The sequence below is a fragment of the Bison bison genome, unplaced genomic scaffold (genome assembly GCF_000754665.1).
Source record: "Bison bison bison isolate TAMUID 2011002044 unplaced genomic scaffold, Bison_UMD1.0 scf7180017864369, whole genome shotgun sequence".
Classification (NCBI taxonomy): Eukaryota; Metazoa; Chordata; class Mammalia; order Artiodactyla; family Bovidae; genus Bison; species Bison bison.
In genome coordinates, this window is record NW_011494941.1 from 4615087 (window position 1) to 4615645 (window position 559).

Sequence of the window (559 nt, forward strand, 5' to 3'; positions counted from 1 at the left end):
TGGGGAGACAGATATCCAGAAAGTGAGACTCACATCTTTCTTCAGTTTCAAGTTTGGGGATTTCTGGCTACCTGGTGTCTCCTCTTAATTCCCTTTGACCTGAAAAGCATGTTTAGCCGATTTTTTTTTCCTTTGTGTTGTTTGACTGTTGAAATTATAACTTTCAATTTGTTGTGCTTACTAACTATGCCTAGGAATTTTTCGTTTGACCTGAAAGCTTATTTCTGACCTCATTTTTCTTAACTAAACTCTGAAATTCCTTATATGTGTGTCTGTGTATAAACTCTGAGAGCTGAGTCTGAACGTACTTTGTTTGCAGTCCCATCCCCCAGAGGATGAAGATACAGATGTCATGTTAGGGCAAAGGCCGAAAAACCCAGTACACAATATCCCCTCCACACTGGACAAGCAGACCAACTGGAGCAAAGCGCTGCCTCTCCCGACGCCAGAGGAAAAGATGAAACAAGATGCCCAAGTGATTTCTTCCTGCATTATTCCCATCAACGTCACTGGTATTGCTCTGTTCGTTTCCTTTGGGGCAGTCGGGTCAGAATATTCA

The 559-nt window shown here is 42.4% G+C and overlaps 1 protein-coding gene across 1 annotated transcript in view; it reads left to right on the forward strand.

The window, feature by feature from the left end:
* NHS (Nance-Horan syndrome (congenital cataracts and dental anomalies)) overlaps positions 1 to 559 on the forward strand; it is a 78163-nt gene that overhangs the window by 58429 nt on the left and 19175 nt on the right. The window contains exon 4 of the mRNA XM_010855886.1: positions 320 to 548. Within this exon, the coding sequence (XP_010854188.1) occupies positions 320 to 548 (229 nt within the window). The remainder of the gene's footprint in view (positions 1 to 319; positions 549 to 559) is intronic.